The sequence below is a fragment of the Vigna umbellata genome, chromosome 9 (genome assembly GCF_029865625.1).
Source record: "Vigna umbellata cultivar VRB3 chromosome 9, Vumbellata_1.0, whole genome shotgun sequence".
NCBI lineage: Eukaryota > Viridiplantae > Streptophyta > Magnoliopsida > Fabales > Fabaceae > Vigna > Vigna umbellata.
In genome coordinates, this window is record NC_142173.1 from 19045565 (window position 1) to 19064248 (window position 18684).

General features: G+C 38.0%; 1 protein-coding gene and 1 pseudogene across 1 annotated transcript; one reads left to right on the forward strand and one right to left on the reverse strand.

Moving 5' to 3' along the window:
• Window positions 1-312: 312 nt before the first annotated feature.
• LOC148192801 (double-stranded RNA-binding protein 1-like) lies at window positions 313-14489 on the forward strand. Its single transcript, XM_088099291.1, has 7 exons — window positions 313-523; window positions 1138-1239; window positions 12332-12558; window positions 13170-13306; window positions 13715-13899; window positions 14103-14322; window positions 14384-14489. Exons 1-7 carry the CDS (start codon window positions 313-315, stop codon window positions 14487-14489), a joined length of 1188 nt encoding a protein of 395 aa, XP_087955417.1.
• A 2195-nt stretch (window positions 14490-16684) lies between these two features.
• Window positions 16685-17400, reverse strand: LOC124840545 (uncharacterized; annotated as a pseudogene).
• Between the last annotated feature and the right edge of the window lie 1284 nt (window positions 17401-18684).

Sequence of the window (18684 nt, forward strand, 5' to 3'; positions counted from 1 at the left end):
AATCATCCTTTAAAGCTTGAGATTAAATTTATTTAAAATCGATCATGTATGATAAGTGACTAAAGTGTTAATGCACATGTTAACATATATTGATCCTTAGATTTCACATGCCCAGCAAACTTCATTGTCTTTTACAATAATTTTCTTAAAAGGTATTCCTAATATGATTTCTTTTAATTGATTTCTTAAAAGGTATTCCTAATAGTTTAAAAGTCCTTTATTTGAAACTAATCCAATCATCAACATTAGTTCTTCCTCTCATGTATGTATTATTCGATGAGAATTTTTCTTTTCTTGTGTGTGAAAGTGAAAATGTACAAGACAAAGCTACAAGAGCTTTGCCACAAGAGAAAATGGGGTTTGCCAAGGTACTCTGCCCTGAAAGATGGTCCAGATCATATACCAAGCTTTAAGGCTTCTGTTCATGTCAATGGTGTCATCTTCACTTCTTCCAGTGCCTCTAGTTCCCTTAAAGAAGCTAAAAACAAAGCTGCCATGGTTGCTTTCCTCAGCTTCTGTTCTGGTACCCCATCTCTTTTCCTTTCTTGCTTTTGTTGGTTTCCTTGGAAAGTTGGTTTCTTTACTGTTTTTTCTTGATGAAGATGAAGGTCTTGAAGTAGGGAATTCCTGTTATGTGAAGGGAGTTGTATGCTCTATTCCTTAGATTGCTCTGTGTTTGTGTTCATATACAATCATAGCTTATTATTATAATAATTTTCAGGAGTTATTTGAGATTTTGGGTTGGAAACTATCACTTTGTTATGTGAAATGGTTTGAGAAACTATAAAACTGTTTGATCAGAAGTAGACTATAAGTTGCACTTGAGTTGAAGTTAGCACTGGCAATGATTTTTTTTTTTCTAACCTTAATTGATTTCATAATAAACAAATAGAATTTAAGTATGAAATTTGGCATCCTATCTTATATTCTATAACTATTTAAATGAATGCTGTCAAAAAACTTCTGTTTAGTTCTCATTCTTAATATCATGCCTTGTAATAACAAAATGATGCAGAAAATAATACGATGGTAGAAACTAGTAATGTTACATCAAGTTCATATTATAGGGTAGAATTTGTTGACCTAATTTTATACAATAGTGCACCAATTAATTTTGTTCTTTATTATGACCGTTAGGATCTTCAACACAAACTTCTGAACAGGATACAAAAGAGCAAATTAGAGCAGTGAAACCTCAGGGCAGTTCAATTCCAGCACAATCTTCAGTCATTATAGATGGTGAATGATGACTTCCCTTCTTACTTTTTTAGCTTAGTTTGTAAGCTCTGCTGTATATGGATTCTAACGATTTAATAAAGAAAAACAGTACTTTACTTTTACTTTCCTTCTAGTTCCATTTTAATGAACAATATATTAACATCAGCCCCTCAAAACCTGGTTGGATTCTCTTTTATGCAATCATTCTAGCTTTGTGAATTAGGAAAGCTATAAGCTATAAGGTGTAAAACACATACTAGATTAATTTTAGAAATTGTATCCTACACCTTTCCCTTTTGTACTTCATAACTTAAATCTCATATTTCCATGTCAAACACTCAGAGTAGAGTTGTTACTAGATCTTCTTCATTTAACATAGGTCAAATGAATCCAATGCATTCTTGTCTGCTGCAAATTATTTATGTCAATCCTAATGTCTGGTATTTCAAAGGTTATTTTTATCTTTATTTCAATGTTATTGTTATCTTTATCTCAATGATCAAACACTTTCATTGACTTTCAGAGTCATAACTTGTTAGGATTTAATATCTGTTATGATTTAATATCTTGTTAGGATTTAAAATCTTGCTTGTTATTATTTTTGTTTGTTATTATTCTGTTTATATCTGGTAGATTAGATAGAACTATAACTAATTTTGTTATATTCTTGATGTATAAATATTTGTATCTGCATTATGCAGAATCGATATAATACACAAACTATTTTTGCTTCTTTGTTTTTCTTCCTTTGCATTGCAATCTCAATACTTGGTTTGAATGATGATTCTCATTATTTAAGATGGTATCAGAGCTCTTCAATTGAAGAGTTCTGTTGTGCCTCTGATCTTCATTCAATTCTTGTCCCTTCTTGATTTCTTTGCGTTTTTTTTATTTACCAGACCAACTCATGCCTGCCATTGATCAGAATAGCCCTTACTATTTACATCCTGGAGAGAACCCCTCGACAGCGTTGGTTTCTCCTCTTTCGGATCCAACCAATTATAATTCATGGAGCTGAAGTATGCTCACTGCTTTGAGTGCAAAGAATAAATTAGAATTCATGGATCAAACTCTGCCTAAACCATCCACGAATGATGCCCTATATCCTGCATGGAAAAGATGCAATAACATGGTAGTCTCATGGCTGGTGCATTCAGTTTCGCCTTCAATTCGTCAAAGCATATTATGGATGAACCAAGCTGATGATATTTGGAAGGATTTGAAGTCAAGGTACTCTCAAGGTGATTTACTAAGAATAGCAGAACTCCAACAAGAAGCTGCATCAATAAAACAAGGTGATACATCTATTTCAGAGTATTTTTCTAAGCTACGTGTAATTTGGGATGAATTGGAATGTCATAGACCAGATTTGCCTTGAACATGCATACCGGCATGTTCGTGTAAAGCACTCACTGAAAGTACTGAAAGTGTTAGATATATTATATCTTTTATCTTTTAGTTAGTTTGTTATTATTTCTCATTTGTATTTTGGGCTTAGCCCATATTTCTTCTATTATAAATAGAGAACCCTATGTGTGTATTCAACACAAGGGAGATTAATTCAAATATAGTTTTTCACTATATTCAACATGGTATCATAGCAGGTTCTTTGATATCTTCTTGTGGCCTCTGCTGTCTGTCGGCGGCCGTCCGCCATGGTCGCCGGCGGCCCCTAAAATCTCAGTGGGCAGTCCATTTTTTCTTCTTAAATCTCTACCACAGTCAACACCAGTCCAGACCCAGTGTGCCACTGCTGCCGTCGTCACTTTCCGTTGCTGTCGCTGCTAACTCCGGCCACCGTCACTGCTAACTCTGGCCACCGTCGCCGCCACCGCCGGCCACCGTCACAGTTTCGATGGGTGACCTGCGGATCTGGACCGTCTCTTCGAGCAACGACCAACCACGCCGGTTTCAAGAGCTAGTTCTCAGTCACGCGCCGCCACGCAGTGCTTCTTTCCGGCCAGTCCGTCGCCGGCCGCCGGTCGCCATCACAGTTTCGACCGATGACCAGCAGATCTGAAGCGTCTCCTCGAGCGACGTCCAACCCCGCCGGAGACAAGCACAGACTCTGCTCAACGCGCCTCCACGCGCCGCCTTCTTCTCGTCAGATCTCGGGCGCGTGTTCTGCACGCGCCGCCTTCCCGGTGTCGGAGTTTCACTGCGACACCTCCACAGCTCTCGCCGGACCTCCCTCTCTTTGTTCAAACCTTCCAGAGCAGTGCTGCCATCTTCATCTGTCTTCGTCTCCGTCGTTGATGGTCCAAGCACCGTTTGCCGCTGTCCGCGCCGTTTCCGTTGTCCGCGCCGTTTGCCGCTGTCTAGCGGCCCCTTTGCCGCTGTCCCGCGCCGTTTGCCGCTGTCCCGCGCCGTATGCTTCCAACCACTGTAGGCCGCATCACCTCGTTAGTTAGTGATGGCAGTCCCTGTATTTTTGTCGCTTCCAGCTACTACAGGCCCCATCAGTCAGTGATGGCAATTTAGTCCCTACAGTTTTATAGCTGTCAACCGCCGCTGTAGTTGCTACCGTCTCAAACAGAAGCAACTGCATCAGTTCTTCTTGGGCTAGAGTTTAGCCCGATCTTCTTGTGATACACTGCTAAGTATCACCACTTGGGAGTTGTCCAACAAAGAATTTTGGACCTCCAACATGTCTTTGCATATTTGATGCCTTTGTTTCAGCATTGTAGCTTAATATTTTGTTTTAGTGGTCTAGCAACTGTGATATTTCACATTTTTGCCCTTCACACTAAGGGGGAGTATGTTTCCAAGACACTACAAGTCTCATAAATATGGGTGTAGTCCCTGCAGTTTTGTAGATTTCAGCTACTATTGTTGATCCCGTCACCCATCCATCATTGATGAGGATTTAATGTAGTCCCTGCAATTTTTTAGCTCTTAGCTTTCAGCTACTACTGTTGATCCCGTCACTCATCCATCATTGATTGGGAATCAGTCCTTGCAGTTTTTCATTGTCCACCACTGCTCTCCTTCATCCACTTTTGAAGTTGAAGTTTCACAAGCTACTGTTAGTCCATGTTTACCTCATGATAATGCTAATTTTTACCATTATTTAAGCATCAATTTAGTAGCAAAATCAACTCCTTTTTAGCTTATAACTTGCTTAATCCTCTAATTTATCTTAGTTTTATGAATAATTGTGTTTTGAGCTACTTTGATGTAATTTCATCTATAATCCCCTATTTTGTAGCTAATAATGTGCTTGGAAGGGTCTCCAATAATGTCTAAAGCTGAACCAACCACTAGAAGCAAGCAGATCTGCGGAAAAAGTGAAAATGATGCAGTGCTGAAAAGTCAGGCTCGGGCCCCCCTGGGTCAGGGGCGCCCGGGCGCGACCTGCACCAGGGTCGCCCAGCCCCAAAAATTCTGGTTCTGCACTTTTGTTTTTCTTGATTTATGATGAGTTTCCCATTCTTTTGCACTCTTTCACACACTCCTTTTGTTGTGTTTTTAAATCTTTTAGTGTTTTTGTACTTTTGGGAAGTTTAATTCTAAGACTTCCCTCCGTGTTCTTGTACTTTTGTCTTTGTTTGTTTTGGCTTTCATTGTCTTGTTTCTTTGCCTTCTTTTGCATATTTCTTTTAGTATGTTTTATGGATTCTTCTCTTCAGTTGTTGACTATGGGATACTAATTTTTCTTTGAGCTTTCTTGTTACAGGATAAGATCTTCCTTAGAACTTTAAAGGTGTCAAAACCACCAGTGGTCATCCTTTGAGGCATGCGTGAGTTGAGCAACCATATGACTTGAAGATTTTGCTGCTCGTGTAGCATGGCCTGGGGGCCAGGCCCCTACTGATGGGGGAGGTGGAGCAGTTGCGGAGTATAAGCTACTGTTGGAGGAAGATGTTCAGATGAAAGTGAAGCTAGTGTCCTACACTGCTAGAGTTGCAAAGAGTCCATCTAATTCGGTTTTTCAGTTTTAATTTCCAGTTCTTATTTGCTTTCAGTTTTTGAATTTGGATTTCTTTTTGACTTGCCTAGTGGATAATTCTTGTGCAATTGCTCTGGTGGTTTGAGTGAATCATTTGTTATGCTTGAATTGAGTGCAAATCGCTTGTGCTTGCTCTTTATCCATGAGAATTGTTTTGAAAATCTGATTGAGATTATGTGGTTGATCTTGTTGAACATAGATTGTGGTTGCTTGTATCTGTTTAGATAGATGCTTGGTTTTAATTGTGATCAATATTCTTGGCATGATGTTTATCAAATTTTGGAACCCTGAGTTAACCTGTGAGATGTTGTGCCTCCGAGTTTATTGCTGAATGTTATTACTTTGGAATCACAATTGATTTTGCCTAAGTTTCTCTATTTGAACTAGTTACTTGCATGTTACAAATGATCAAGGCCATCTTGTTCTTCTACCTCTTCTACATTTTGAACCTAAAAGCCAATATATAACCTTTGAACCTTAAAGAAAACTTTCTCATTCCTAAAACCTTAAGCTTATTGAAAAATCCTTAACCTCCTTACCTTGAGTTGAGATGAACATATATGTTAGGATGAGGAGAATGGTTTAAGTTTGGGGGAGTTCTTGTCAAAAGGGGAGCATTGAGAAAACAATAAGTTGAGTTAAAAAGAAAGAAAAAGAAGAAAGAAGAAGAAAAACAAAAACATGAATTCAATGAAAAAGAGTTGGGAAATAAGTTGAGAGTGGTTTATTCAATTTTGGAGAAAAAGAGATACTATGTTATATCATGAATTAAATTGTTTGGTCTCTTATCTCAAGGTGCTTTGTTGTCCAGAAAAACCAATTTTTCTTCTTAGCCCAGCCACAATACAAGCTTCAAAAAGTCCTTGTGATGTAACTTGCTTGTTAATGTGTTTGATATTGTTGAAACGAAAGGCAAAGTTGATTTGTGTAACATTGTGATAGTTGAGAGTTAGACACACATCCTTATACACCATTGTGCTTGAGTGAAACACTTTCTCTAGTGAGGTTGGTTCCATGCACTCATTGAAAACAACTTGCCATGTTTGTTGATCTATCATTTGCATCTATCTTGTGATTTTGAACTGTTAGCACCATGATTGAAGTTTAGCTTGCTAAGACTATATTGTCTCTTGAATGTGATTTCTAAGTTGAGCAAGCATGATTGATTTTGTTTATTTGATTGAAAGTGTGCTTAAAGTTATTGGACCATTGTGATTGAATTGTTTGCTAGGTGAAGTACTTTTGCTTGACGAGAAGTAAAGTTGTAAGTTTGGGGGTATTTGATAATGCTAATTTTTACCATTATTTAAGCATCAATTTAGTAGCAAAATCAACTCCTTTTTAGCTTATAACTTGCTTAATCCTCTAATTTATCTTAGTTTTATGAATAATTGTGTTTTGGGCTACTTTGATGTAATTTCATCTATAATCCCCTATTTTGTAGCTAATAATGTGCTTGGAAGGGTCTCCAATAATGTCTAAAGCTGAACCAACCACTAGAAGCAAGCAGATCTGCGGAAAAAGTGAAAATGATGCAGTGCTGAAAAGTCAGGCTCGGGCCCCCCTGGGTCAGGGGCGCCTAGCGCCACCTGCACAGAAGCCAGTTTCTGCGTGCTGGTCGCGCCCGGGCGTGAGAAATGGGGCGCCCGGGCGTGACTTTCCAGAGAGTTTCGCGCCCGGGCGCGACTGAGAGGGCGCTGGGCGCGACTTTTGCTGATGTGTCAGATCCAGCTTATTTAACCCTAAAACGCGAAGGGGAAAGGGTCTTTGGTTCTTTGGAGGCGCGATTTCACTCAGAGGAGAGCTTGGAGGGCTGCTAGGGTTCGTGGGAACACTCCCTTCTTCCTCTTGGGTTCTTCATCTTCTTCCATGGCCATTTTGTAAGCTTACAGGCTCTCCATGGAAATAGAGAGCCAAACCCATCTTGTTGGGGATAGATGTAGCCTTTGAATTCTTGTGTAATTGTTGAATGATTTGATTATATATATGCCTTTTCTATCAATTGCTAGTATTCTTGTTTCCGATCTTAAGGCTTGCATGTAATGGGGACGTTCATGACTTGATTTTGGGGTTTCAAGGGTTATGGGGACGTAAGATGGAACCCAGAACTGAAATAGGAGTCCTTGTGGTTCATTGATTCTAGGGATGGAAGATGATTCACATGTTGTCTTAAGATCCTAGCTCTTTAATGCGGGTTTGCTTGTTAGATTGTCCAAGGGATTGGAGTTTGATAAGGAAAACCTAGGCTCTTTCACCTAAGGGATTAGGGCTAGAGTGTTTTAGTGGATTGACTTTAGTAAATTGATAGAGAGGAGATGAAATTGATTTTACACAAGAGTGCATTGGTGAAAACTAACCTTAACAATGTCATTTCATACCATTTCTAGTCTTTTCCATTTTCAAGTGCCTTCAATACCAAAGTCCAAACTTGTAATTACTTATGAATTTATCTTTTTGCATATATTCTTAAATGTTGAGTTGTTCTTGAGTCTAGATGAGTTATTAATCGCACAATTCTCTAGTATTACGAGTCTCTTGGGAAAACGATACCTGGTCTTACCACGGTTTATTACTTGAACGATTCGGTACGCTTGCCGAAATCCCCTAACACCTCACACTCTTGAAGACAAATCATCTAGTTCAACACTGAGTTCATCTATTCCAAGCTTAGTACATACAATTTATATGCTCCAGCTTGAGGGGGAGTGTTAGATATATTATATCTTTTATCTTTTAGTTAGTTTGTTATTATTTCTCATTTGTATTTTGGGCTTAGCCCATATTTCTTCTATTATAAATAGAGAACCCTATGTGTGTATTCAACACAAGGGAGATTAATTCAAATATAGTTTTTCACTATATTCAACAGAAAGAAAGCAGCAGGATCAAATTATGCAGTTCCTAGGTGGATTAAATGATCAATATAGTGCTGTAAGAACGAACATTTTGATGATGGATCCTCTTCCTCCTATTTCTAAGGTTTTTTCTTATGTTGTTCAGCAAGAAAGGCAATGTACTAATCTTACCATGAGTAATATGAGTATGCTAAATGCAGCCACAACAAATGCCAGTAACAAGGTATCTTGCACATTACCACACGACTGAAAATTGTTACAAAACGAATGGCTATCAATCAAGATCTTCAGGATCCTCATACAACAAAGGGATAAGAGGAGGTCGAGGCTATTCATCAAATAGAGGAAGCTTTGGCAGAAGATCAAATTCAGGTTCATACAACTCAAAGGTTTGCACTTTTTGTAATATCACTGGACACACTGTTGATCAATGCTTTAAGAAGCATGGTTACCCTCCTGGGCATAAATTGCAGAGACCTGTTATGGTGAACAATGCTGCCACAAGTAACACTGAAGGACCCATTGATCACACTCAAGTATCTGACTCGAATGAGTTAAAAATCATTCCTCAACAATATCAACATTTGATAGCCTTGCTGCAACAGCAAACATAATTGGGATCCTCTACTACTACTTCCCACATAAATCAAATTGGTACAACTTTCTCTCCAAGTACTTCTTTTATAGGTAATGTCCTACCAAGTTCTCATGCTACAGACCATGTCATATGGATTATAGATTCAGGAGCCAGTGATCATGTATCTTCTTCCCTGAATCTATACTCATCCTATAAGGCTATTGATCCCATCACAGTAAAACTACCAAATGGACAACAAACTATAGCCTCATATTCTGGAACAGTAAAGATTAATGATTCTTTGTCTATTTCTAATGTCCTGTATCTTCCACAATTTAATTTCAATCTTATATTTGTTTCCAAGCTTACCACAACCCATAATTGTCAACTAATATTTCTTATCAATCAATGTTTTATACAGAACAGACACAACAAGAGGATGATTGGTATAGTTGATGCACAAGATGGATTGTATATACTCAAGACTTCTTTTAGCTCCATCAACACCACAAATTGTAATAAGGAAGCCATTGATATTTGGCATTACAGATTAGGCCACCCATCCCATGATAGATTACATGTAATGCAACAGTTATATCTTGTGATTAATTTTGATCACTCTTTTATATGTACTCCTTGTCATATGGCTAAACAAAGAAAACCTTCTTTTCCTCATAGTACTTCTCATGTTTCTTCTATTTTTTCCTTATTACATGTTGATATTTGGGGTCCTTGTGCTGCTACTTCCATTCATGGTCATAAATATATTTTAACCATTGTTGATGATTTTCTAGATATGTATGGGTGTTTCCTTTAATCTCAAAAGCTGAAACTCAGTCACATTTACAATCTTTCATTACCTATGCTGAAAGACAATTTAAAACCAATGTCATAACCATTAGATCTAACAATGAAACTGAGTTTATTATGGCCGAATTTTATAAAAATACTGGAATTCTTCACCAAACAACTTGTGTTGAAACCCCCCAACAAAATGGCTTAGTTGAGAGAAAACACCAGCACTTATTAAATGTTACCCGCTCTCTTCTTTTTCAAGCACACTTACCAAACATTTTTTGGTCTTATACTCTTATTCATGCCTCTACCCTCATTAATTGCTTTCCCACTCCTCTCCTAAATAACCATTCTCCACACCAACAATTATACAGTTCTTCTTTTGATATCACCACCCTTAAAGTCTTTGGCTATCTTTGCTTTGTCAACACCTTGTCAAACAATAGACATAAACTTGATCCAAGAGCTTTACCCGCTATTTTTCTTGGCTATAAACCACACAAAAAAGGCTTCATCACCTTCAACCTCAAGACCAGGGCCATTGAGATTTCTAGAAACGTTATCTTCCATGAAAGTTGTTTTCCTTCCTACAATGAATCATACACCACTTTTAATTCCCACCTTATCACCCACCCACCTTTGCTCTATATTGACCAATGTATGCCCTCACCTCATACAGATCCTTCGCACCTTCTCCACTCAGTTCACCTTCCACTTTACCTGCTCCTAACATTAGAAGATCCACCCGACCTAAAAACAGACCTTCAAGACTATCTGAATTTGAAACTCCTTATGCATCAACTATTACCTCTCATTCCTCAGGTATCAAACATCCTCTTGCTTATGTCATTTCATATAAGAAACTTGCAGCACCTTATTATCGATTTATTATGCATATCTCTACTAACATTGAGCCTAGATCTTATTCTGAGGCCTCCTAATATCTGGGTTAGAGCCATGGATGATGAGCTTGCTGCTTTGGCCAGAAATGACACTTAGGAAATCACAAATTTACCTGTTGACAAAACTGCTGTAGGCTGTAAATGGGTTTTCAAAATCAAGCACAAGGCTGATGGAAGCATTGAAATATAAAGCCAGATTGGTAGCCAAGGGTTACACTCAAATTGAAGGTCAAGACTACCTAGATACCTTTTCTCCAATGGTTAAAATCACAACGGTTAGACTGGTTATAACTCTTGCGACAGCAGATAATTGCATCTTAAGCAACTACATGTTAATAATGCTTTTCTTCATGGTACATTAAATGAAGAATTTTATATGATACCTCCTCCAGGGCTCAATTGTATCAAACCCAATCAAGTACGTAAGTTACAAAAATCACTTTATGGTCTTAAACAAGTAGGCAGACAGTGGTATGCTTGTTTATCTGATTTCCTCTTATCTAATGGCTTCCTCCAAACTACATCTGATCATTCCTTGTTCACCAAACATTCTGATTCCAATCTCACTATTTTAGTGGTTTGTGTTGATGATATAGTACTCACAGGAAATGATCTCACAGAAATAACTCATATTACTCATCTTCTTGACGCAACATTTAAGATTAAAGACCTTGGCAATCTTAAATTCTTTCTTGGTCTTGAAGTGGCTGGAAACAAAGAAGGTATTTCCATTTCCCAAAGACAATATACTCTGAACATTCTCAAAGATGAAGGTTACTTAAACTCTAAGCCCGTTTCCACTCCTTGTGACTATCGTACAAAGCTCAGCATAAATTCTGGCCAACCTCTAAATGATGCAGCTTCATCTTCTTATAGACGATTGATTGGTAGATTATTATATCTCACCAACACTAGACTAGATATTTCATTTGCAGTACAACAACTAAGTCAATTTCTCTCAAATCCCAACAACAGCTTCCAGGATTCTTAGATACCTTAAAGGTGCTCCTGGAAAAGGGATTTTCTTTCCCAACAATAACATCATACAGTTGAAAGGCTTCAGCGATTATGATTGGGCAGGCTGCATTGATACTAGACGAAGTATCATTGGTTACTCTATCTATCTTGGCTCCTCACTTATTTCATGGAAATCGAAGAAACAAGCCACTGTATCCAAAAGTTAATCAGAAGCTGAATACAGAGTTCTTGCCACAGCTACTTGCGAAATTCAATGGTTAACTTTTCTTCTACAAGATCTTCACGTAACTTTTCAACAACCAGCAGTCTTGTTCTGTGATAACAAATCTGCCCTTCATATTGCTGCAAATCCAGTTTTCCATGAACGCACGAAGCACATTGAAATAGATTGCCATATTGTAAGGGAAAAAATTTCTTCTAGCTTACTTAAACTACTGCCGATTCCTTCTGCATGCCAGTTAGCTGATATCTACACAAAAGGACTTCCTCCCACAGCTTTCAAATTTCTGGTTTCCAAGCTGAGAATGATTGACATTCATTCTCCAGCTTGAGGGAGGCTGTTAGGATTTAATATCTGTTATGATTTAATATCTTGTTAGGATTTAAAATCTTGCTTGTTATTATTTTTGTTTGTTATTATTCTGTTTATATCTGATAGATTAGATAAAATTATAACTAATTTTGTTATAATCTTGATATATAAATATCTGTATCTGCATTATGTAGAATCCATATAATACACAAACTATTTTTGCTTCTCTGTTTTTCTTCCTCTGTATTGTAATCTCAATACTTGTTTTGAATGATGATTCTCATTATTTAAGATAACTACAACAATAGTTTCTACATATATTCAAAGAAACTACTGATGAACTTATTCTAACGGTAAACTCAAGTTCATTGTGTTCCGGTGGAATCTTTAGAAGTTGTTTGTTGACTTCCTTTCATTTTATTCACTACTTATTAGCATATCTGTGAGTGATAGTTATACTATGATTGTTACCATCTTCTGTTTCCATTTCTTCTTCTAACAATATCACTCAACTCAATTCTCTAGATATGGACTGTATTCACAAAATTCAGTTGCAGAACAATGCTCGAATGAACAATCTTGATTCACCTGTGTTTGCATGTAAAACTGAGGAGCTGCCTTCTGCCAATGACTTTAAGGCCACATTGCTAGTTGATGGGCATTCTATTGAAAGTCCTTCAGTTGCCAACACTATAAAAGAGACAGAGCGGGCTTCTGATTTAATGTCATTATCACCTGACATCTTTGAGAAGGCAACTATCCTTATAATTTCTTACATAGTTACTAACTAAGAAGAATGTTGGAGAAAAAATTTTTGATGACCTATATAGTTCAATTACCAAAAGTGAACTCTGTTTAAGTATTTTTTGTGAAGATACAGTTTTAAAACTTACTATGACCAAGAAATACTTTATACTGATGTTAAACCGCCATCTTAATTCCTGTTATTTTATACTGATGTTTTTCTGGTAAAATATAGAATGTCTTGGTAAGTTTCTTTTTTCTTATCTTTTGTAGAATGTCTTTATATATATATATATATATATATATATATATATATATATATATGTATATATATATATATATATATATATATATATATATATAAATCGGTGTTAAGAATAGTCGCTGGATCTCTATATTATATGTAATATTTGAATGTTTACTTATCATTCGGTGTGAAGAATACTTTATCTGTGGAAGACATTTAGATTTTAAATAGATGATAGCATGATTTATTAACAACAGTAGATCAACTTCATTCAAAGGTCAAATGTTTTGGTGTGTTCACCTGTATGTTTGTGTGTTCTGTCTTCATTAAAAATTGATACCATTGAATATGGAGTTGTATCCTCTTATTCAGGGTGACTCTGATTCATTCAAGACTTCAATAATGAAATTAACTGAGAAAGAAGGCTTTCACAAACCAACATATAAGACTATGCAGGCTGGATGTCCCTACATGCCAACTTTCTTCTCTACCATTGTCCCTCTTCATTGGTGCACAACCCCAATTTTGCTTCCATGCATAAGAAACACTGAGGAAAATTTGATATATCACCAAAACCTTAACCTCTGCTTTTGTGTATTTTGAATGAGTTAACACTAGTACAAAATTGCATTTTTAACTCGTACATTATGCTTCGGTTTTTTCGCAACCGAAGCATATCAGACGTGGTGGCAGAATTGTAATTTTGAAATCATTATATGCCTCGGTTGGCAGAATGGACCGAGGTATATAGCTTAGTGAAGAAACTACTGTCTCGGTTACCAGATGGACCGAGGCATATAGTCTTGGGCTTTGCACCGTGAAAATCTCTTAAGCCAAGAAAACCTAACAGCTCCCATTTCCCTTTTATTTTTCTCGCTTCTCTCTCGTCTCTATGCTTCGCTTCTGCCTGTTGTAAGTGCCGCTGCCGCTACCCCGCCGCTGTCCCGCCGCTGTCCCGCCACTGCCTCGTCGCTGCCTCACCGCTGCCGGGAGCCACCACCATCTCGTCCTGGGCGACGGCTCGAGCACAGCTTCCACCTCACCTGTCAGTGCATGTCTGGAGTAAAGAGCAAGCGGTGGCTGTTTGCGGTGGCTGTTGGCGGTGAAAAATCTCAGATCTACTAATCTGAAGGCCCGGCTTCCACCCCTAAAGACCTATCCTCCATCCCCAACGTCTACAACAAGATCCAGAAGCTCACCCGCAACGTTGGAGCCGAGCCAGTCGTCGGACCGCCTCTTCCTCCACGAGCTTTCTTCCTCTTCCTCTTCTCTGTTCGACACCGTGTTGGATCTGCGTTGCGCTAGGCAGCGAGATTTATTTTCTCCTTCGTGTTGCCGCGTTGGATCTGTGTTACCGAGAGGGAGGCTTCATCGGGAACGAGGCTTGGGAAACGGCGTGGCTGCCGGAGGACTTAACACCGAAGACGCGAGCTCCATGGGAAAGCGACGTCAACTTCCCTTCCTCCTCTTCCTCCCCCGCAGCGGCGATTGACACCGTGGCCGAGGCCGACGAGGAGACGAAAGCGTTCGTGGCGGATTGCGGTTCTCTGATTTCGATTGTGTTTTTTGTTTGATTGATTCTCTAGGTTCTCTGATTTCGATTGTGGCTATGCCTTGGTGGAGTTAGAAGTTCAGGGTTCCATCAATTGTAGAGAAAACAAGGCTTTGGGTTCTCTGGGTTCGATTCTCTGATTCTCTGGGTTCTCTGATTTCGATTATAGACAAAACAAGGCTTTGGGTGGAAAGGTTGATGGATTTCAAGATGTATATATGTTCATACATGAATTTCAATTCTCTGCTGTAACTTTTGTATAATTGCTACTTATACATTTCTTTTATTGCATATTTCGATTTCAATTTTTGAAGTGAGGTCGCCAGAAAGGAATTAATTGAAGAGTTATTCCTTTGATGTTTTCTTGGAGCTTGCAATATCAGCTGATGATGAAGAAAAAGAAAAAGTCACTTTACTGCCTCGGTTAGATTTGAACCGAGGCATAAGCACCCACCCCTATACTACCTCGGGTGGACTGAACTGAGGCATAAGCAGACATCTTTTTGACTCGGTTCAAAACCAACCGAGGCATAAAGCTTATCATTTTTTACCTCGTCTGTATATGCCTCGGTTGCAGAACCGTTGCGTATAAGTGAAACTAACCGGTGTCATTTCCCTTCATTGCACTAGTGTAACTTGAATAGATGAACAACAGGAGCTCATCATCTATGAACCAGCATCTAGTTCTTCTCAAAATCAACTCCATTTCACATATTGATGTTGATGTATGCCTGTAATTTTTTTAGTCTTTGCAATACTACCTATCAGTGACAATAAGTAGGTTGTGTGAGACGGGAATTCCCAAGTGACATAAGAAACTTTAAGGTGAGAAAAATAAGAAGGAAAAAAACTTAAATGAACTACTGATGTACCAAAGTCTATTCAGGATTATATGATATTCTGATATGGAAAAGGAGTCCTTTTTGGTATTAAATTTCATGCTTTCAATGTGATAGCATGCAGCAAAAATTCTTTTTTAATGAAAATGTACTCTGTAAATCATCTCATATTTATTTAGCAGTAGAATGAAACATATAATTTTGACTTATCTCAGGAATCATGGACTGCCACATCCAACTCATAATTAGTGAATCTTCATTGTCCCAAATTAGAAAATGAGTGTCGTCTGGTTCTAGTCCTCCTCCATCTATGTGATCTAGTCTTGAACGTCCCTTGAGAATCCTTTGAATGTATTGGCTCCATTGTAACAAATTTCGACCATCCAACCGATAGGCACTTACCATATTTGGTAGATCATTTAGACCTAAAGGAATAATTTTTACTTCAAACATCAAGTAGAACACAATCAAGTGTCTTTGGTAACCTTATCCGAGGCGACAACGAGATGTGGGTTACACTAGGAAAAAAAGCAGAACTTAAAACTCATATATACTCAAATCTAGGCCAAACAAGACGCCATCGACCCGTGGAACGGACTTAGGAGGCTTTGGCAACCCCTTTTGTGACGGCGGTGACGAGTAGGTCTTGTCGGAATAAGGCCCGTGGGTTACAAGTGCTGGTGATAGTGGCAGCTCATAGCTACTTCTTTCTCGGACTGATTTCTGGTGTTGTGATCACCGAAGTTCGACACACCTTTCTGCCTTATCAATGACTCTTAAAAGAGGGAAATAAGGAAACAATGTACTAAAAAATAATCTAGAAGATCATACACCTATTTTTTCTAATTAGAAAGATTCTATAGATATTTTCTCTAATTAGAAAGATTCTATAGATATTTTCTCGAATTAAAAAGATTCTATAAATAATTCCTCTAATTACAACATAAAGTCATTTCCAACTCTGACAATTTGCTCACTTGAATGGATTTGGGAGAGAGTGATTGAATGGATTTGAAGGTAAATTTTGTGTTGTTTATTTGAGTGGATTTGGAGGTAAGTGAGAGTGGATTTATAAGTAAATTTTTTTAATTTGTCACATCAATCAAATCCTACGCTAATTCTCACAAACTTTACTTCCAAATCCACTCTCACTTACCTCCAAATCCACTCAAATAAACAACAAAAATTTTACCTTCAAATCCTCTAAAATTCATTCAATCATTCTTCCCCAAATTCATTCAAGTGAGCAAAGCCTTAAAGACTCCAAAATCAATTTCAAGTTGTCATTTTTAACCATTTTCACTATGTGCCATTTAGCCATCAAGAGCTGGCCTTGCTAAACGACTTGAGGACATGGCTGCATGGCTGGAAATCTCTCCAATGCCCAAATTTGGACCAACTAAAAAGGAGCCCACAATGTGACTTCTAACTCCACTGTTGTGACAATTCTGATTTTGTTATTCAGCAAGTGCAAGATCTAGAGTCCCTCTTGCTAACTATATAGCAATAAGAAAAACACTTTTCAAATTTGTATTAATTGATCTACTAGGGAAAACAAGCCTCGACAACCACAAAGACAAGAATGCCTCATTTTCCACATGGCTCTCATGACTTATATGAAATACTTCATCCATGGATTATGATCTCCCCTTTTGGCCTTCGTTTTGACAAACATCCTAAACACAGTAATCAACTCTTGTTCTACTTCCTTTTCATCATCACCCACAAGACATCTAGAGAAAGGCACTCCCATGATAGAGTAACCCCAACAAACATTCAGGTCCTCCAGGGTAATAGTTACTTCTCCCCGTGGAAACACAAACGTGTTAGTCTTTGAACACCACCTTTGTGCAAGCTCAAGAATCAACTCATCATTTTTATGGATAAGAAAAGTAGAAGCTTTGATAGCCTGGTCTATCCTAGCCTTTATCCACATATATTCATACTTTTGTTGCATCTGTTGAACCCATGTATTCCATTCTCGATTTGGACGATGCCATCCGCTATATATCACTTCCAATGGTAGTTTTGCGTGGTTGGAATCAATAATGGCTGTTTTTCTAAAAGAGAACATGTAACGAGGAAGACTTGTTGAGCCTTTCATGTAGGGATTGATAAAGTAAGCAGTTCTGCGAATTGGGTTTTCATCAGATAATGGTGAAATCATGAGTTCTTCTTTTGCTTCGATAATAGTGTCCCGTGATGGCTCCATACTATAGATGAAAATCAGCAAGAACCTAAAAACACAGAAAGAAGAGTTACACCAATCTCAATGGATAAGAAATAACCCTACTGAAAAAACCTTTGAACTTACAAATTTTGTGCTTGTTTCTTCTCTTTAGAACATGGCTTGCACTTGATCAGAGGGAAGCTTTTACTATTGATATTCGAATAAGATTTTGTGACTTCCGAAACAACAAAACCTTATGATAGGATATAATGTGTGTAGAATAAAAGGAAATATATTAGGAACTAGTTGTTAGTTGGTTAGTTGGTTGGGACACCTTTATAAGAAGGCAGGGAAGTCTTGTGTTAGGGTACTTTTTTGGATAATTTTGTAGATTAAGCTTTGGTTCTTTGTGAAGGGAAAACCCTTGGAGGAGAGAGTGCTCTCCTATTCTTTTTGTTCTATATAGTTTGTACAATAAAGAATATTACTTTGTCTTTTTTCAATTCTGGGTTCTTAACAATTTGGTTCGATCTGCTGAATCCTTGGGAGAGGAGCAAGATGGAAGCAAGAATGAATGCGCTGGAAGGAAGGTTTGATACCATGGAGAGGTGGGCCAACGAATAGAAAAGGGTGCTAGAAAAATGTAGAAGAAATATACAAGAAATAAAAGAAATGCTGCAAAAATCCAAGAATCACGGAAAGGGCTCAGAAAGAAGTAAGAAATCTGCTAAGAAAGGAAAGAAAGAAGGAGAAACAGGTAGGGATGTTGTGCAAGATAGTGTGCTAGACATCATGAAACCCTCATATGGAGGAGAAAATTCAACCAATAGGGAGAAGAAAAGAGAAACAGAAGCTATTGTTTTGAGTGTTGATGGTTTTACAAGAATTAGATGGAAAGATAGAAGATAAGTAAATAAATTTGAAGGGGAAGGCAAAAACAAAAACTGTGATGGAGACATTGTGGGTGTTGCTGCAAAGAATGTTGCAAAAGTTGTTGTTTTTAGTGAAGATAGTGTGGTATTGTGGTATGTATGTCAAAACAGTGAAGAAGGGGAAGAATTGTTGAGCTTGGGGTTAAAACAATGGTTTCAGGGAGCAACCCAATTGAGTATGTTTACAGAGCAAGAGAGAAAAGAAGAGAGGAACTTCTGCAAGACATCAAGAAAGCAAAGAAACACTCAGGTGGAGGAGAAAATTCAATCAATTGGGATAAAAAAGGAGAAGAGGATGCCCTTGAAAATAATGGAACTAGGAAGGGTGAGGGAAAACTAGTTTTTCCGTGGGTGAAAAGAGAAGAGTTAACCACTTATGAAGGGAGTGACACCC